The 3,809-nt window shown below is 42.3% G+C and overlaps 1 protein-coding gene across 1 annotated transcript; it reads left to right on the top strand.

The window, feature by feature from the left end:
• The first annotated feature begins 829 nt into the window (after positions 1–829).
• LOC135213822 (CAP-Gly domain-containing linker protein 1-like) lies at positions 830–3,533 on the top strand. The gene has a single exon (XM_064247933.1). The coding sequence runs from the start codon at positions 876–878 to the stop codon at positions 3,168–3,170; it is 2,295 nt and encodes a 764-aa protein (XP_064104003.1). The 5' UTR covers positions 830–875; the 3' UTR covers positions 3,171–3,533.
• Positions 3,534–3,809: the final 276 nt, after the last annotated feature.

Here is a 3,809-nt window from a genome sequence, read left to right on the forward strand (position 1 = left end):
ATATATATATATATATATAATATATATATATATATATATATATATATATAATTAGGCGTCATTACGGACGAAATGCTTTTGATTTGACCCTTACAAACACACACAAACATATAAACGTATCCTATATATATATATATATATATATATAATATATCTATATATATATAAATATATATTATATATATATATTAATATATATATATAGTATATATATAGATATATATATATATATATATCTATATATATTTTTTATTCTGTCTGGTGTGTGTGTTTGTAAGGGTCAAATCATAAGCATCTCCTCCGTAAAGACGCCTTTAAGGACACCCGCACTCTGAAGACAAACTGGAGTCTGCAAATGCTCTTCGTCTCTGAAGACACGAGGAGCCGAAAGGATTCGCGGATTCCTTGGAAGCTCCACCTCTTCCGGGAAACCCAGATTGAAGCAAGTGGCAGATTTTGAAACTATGCTGTCGCCCCGACGTGTGTCAGGTATATAATTCTTCATCAGAGTTTTTATTTGCAACTTTGTGAATTTATCTAAAATGTCTTTGCTTAGGCAAATTGCTAATATTTGTGGCTGTGGCGAACGCAGTAGTAATATTATTGATGATACTTGTGACTACGGGATTCCCCGTAGTAATATCTTCCATGATAATTGTAGCTACGCGATTCGCCATAGTAATATTATTCTAAAATTGGCTCTGTTCCTCGGAACAGTGTTTACCCTTTATAACATCGGACGGAAGATCATATCTTTGTGGAATGGAACGCCTGAACTTACGTCACCCGACGTCAGGGGTGATTCATCCCAAAACACTACTGATATCCCTGAGGACGTTACCAACGCAGTATCGACTCTGAAGGAAATCTACGAAATGAATTTGGAAAATTTCGAAGTGGAAATGGAACTCCTTCAGAGCGAAAACTCTCGTCTGCGAGCAACGTTGCTCGAGAAGGAAAATTTGTTTGACGAAATGACTGAAAACATCGGCAGTGTGAGGCGAAGAGTCATCGAGGATTTCCAAGGAAGAATGGACAGACTGAATAATGGAAATAGTCAGTTGAGAAGGGAACTACTGGAGCGATCTCGAGAGGCCGAGGAATTTGAACGTACAATTGGCCGTCTTGAAGAGGAGGTCCAGGCTTTGACAGAACGCAACAGGAAACTGGAAACCGAAAATATGGACAAGGACAAAGTTATGGAAAACGTCAAAGAAAGTAACATGCAGTGTGAAGCGACGAAGAACGGTTTGCAGGAAGAGATCAGGAATCTCAGTCGACAGAACACTGAAATGAAGATAAATATGGCCGATCTGAAGAAAGAAAAGACTGAGCTGGAAGAAAAGATGGCTGATTTGGGAAAGGAATTTGAAAAGGAAGTTGCTGGCCTCGAGCAGAGGCTGAGTAACTATCAAGATATAATTACAGAAAAGGACGGAGAGATCGAAAGGCTTAACAAAGAGGCGACAGAAAAGGGAGGAAAATTAGAAGAGATGGAAAAAGAAATCCATAATTTAGTTGAGGAGAAAAATGAGCTTAGCATGGAAATGGAGGACAATATTCATCGCCTTATGCTTGAGCTCAGTAATCTTCAAACGAAAAAGGACAGCCAGATAGAAATGTGTAAGCAAGAAGTGATAGAAAAGGAAGAGAAAATAGAAGATCTGGAGAATATTGTGCAGAATTTACTCGAGGAAAAAAAGAAAATTAAAAATGAAATGGACTACAAAATAAATGACCTTTGTCAAGAGCTCAGTAAACAGAAAGATCTCAATAAGGAGGACATTGAAAAGTTTGAAAAAGAAATATTCGAATTTGGACAAACGATTCAAGGTCTGGAAAGTGAGGTAATCTCACTGATGAAAGAAAAGGAAACCCAGAAGATTGAAATGGAAAATGAAATGAACGACCTCATATCTCTGAATATGGAAAAGGAGCTGCAGCTGGAACAATTTAAAAAAGAGGTCACTGATTGTTTACATACAATTGAAGGTCTGGAAAATGAGGTCGTCTCCTTGATGAGAGAAAAGGAAACCCTGAAGACTGAAATGGAGAAGGAAATATCCGACCTCATATCTGTGAACATGGAAAAGAATGAGCATCTGGAACTACTTAAAAAAGAAGTCGTTTATTGTGGACAAACGATTGAAGGACTGGAAAATGAGGTCGTCGATTTGATAGGAGAAAAGAAGAGCCTGAAGACCGAAATGGAAAAGGAAATAATGGACCTGAAAGGAGAGGTGACTAACCTGATGGATATGAACTTGGAAAAGGACGAGGAGATAAAAAAGTTGAAAAAGGAAGTTATTGAAATTGGAAAGCAAATTGAAGGTCTGGAAAAAGAGGTCATAGAGTTAATGAAGGATAATGAGAGGAGGAAAGCTAAGATGGAAAAAGAAATAACAGACCTGAAAGAAGAGTTAATTTACCTACAGGATGTGAATTTGGAAAAGGACGAGGAGATTGAAAAGTGTAAAAAGGAAGCAATTGAAATTGGAAAGAGAATGGAAGGTCTGGAAGATGAGGTCATCGAGTTGATGGAGGAGAATGAGAGAAGGAAAATTAAGATGGAAAATGAAATAACAGACCTCAAAGAAGAGTTGATAAAAATGCAGGATATGAATTTGGAAAAGGATGAGGAGATTAAAAAGTGCAAAAAGGAAGCAATTGAAGTTGGAGAGACAATTGAAGGTCTGAAAAATGAGGTGATTGAATTGATGGATGAGAATCAGAGGAGAAAAACTAAGATGGAAAATGAAATAAACGACCTGAAAGAAGAGTCGATGAATCTACAGTCACTGAACATGGTGAAGGACAAGGAGATTGAAAAGTGCAAAAAGGAAGTGATTGAAATTGTAAAGAAAATTGGGTGTCTGGAAAATGAGGTAATCGAGTTGATGGAGGGTAATCAGCGGATGGAAAAAGAAATGACAGACCTTAAAGAAGAGTTGATTTACCTGCAGGATTTGAATGTGGAAAAGAAGGAGGAGATTGAAAAGTTGAAAAAGGAAGAAATAGTATTTGTAGCTACAATTGAAGGTCAGAAAAATGAGATCATTGAGTCGATGGAGGAGAATGAGAAGAGGAAAAAAGATATGAAAGAGGTAATGAAGAACCTAAAAGAGTTAATCAAAGAGCATGATATGAATATGGAAAATGATATAAAATGAGACATGGGCTTGTAATGTGCAGCAAAATTAGAGGAAGACGAAGTAAGGTAGGTGAGAAAGAATCGAGAGAAGAGGCAGCTGAACTTAGCTGACCTTGATTGGCCCTTTCCAAGAAAGGCGCACAAACTGGCTGGAGGACGGACGGCGGCCGGGGGACCGCCGGACGCTCACTGGCCCACACCGAACCAGGTGCCAGAGGCCAAACTGTCTGGAGGAAAGCAGGTGCCCGACCCAAACTGGCTGGAGGACGGACGGCGGCCGGGGGACCGCCGGACGCTCACTGGCCCACACCGAAAGCGGGCGCCCGAGCCCAAACTGGCTGGAGGACGGACGGCGGCCGGGGGACCGCCGGACGCTCACTGGCCCACAAAGCGGCACCGAGCGGCACCCGAGCGGCCACGGCCTGGAGGAGACGGCGGCGGGGACGCGGCCGGGGGGACGCTCACTGGCCCTCACACCGAAAGCCGGGCGCCCGGCCCGAGCGGGCACCCGGCCCAAACTGGCTGGAGGACGGACGGCGGCCGGGGGACGGCCGGACGCTCACTGGCCCACACCGAAAGCGGCGCCCGAGCCCAAACTGGCTGGAGGACGGACGGCGGCGGGAGATCCGCCGGACGCTCACTAGGCGGACACCGAAAG

The sequence above is a fragment of the Macrobrachium nipponense genome, chromosome 43 (genome assembly GCF_015104395.2).
Source record: "Macrobrachium nipponense isolate FS-2020 chromosome 43, ASM1510439v2, whole genome shotgun sequence".
Lineage (NCBI taxonomy): Eukaryota > Metazoa > Arthropoda > Malacostraca > Decapoda > Palaemonidae > Macrobrachium > Macrobrachium nipponense.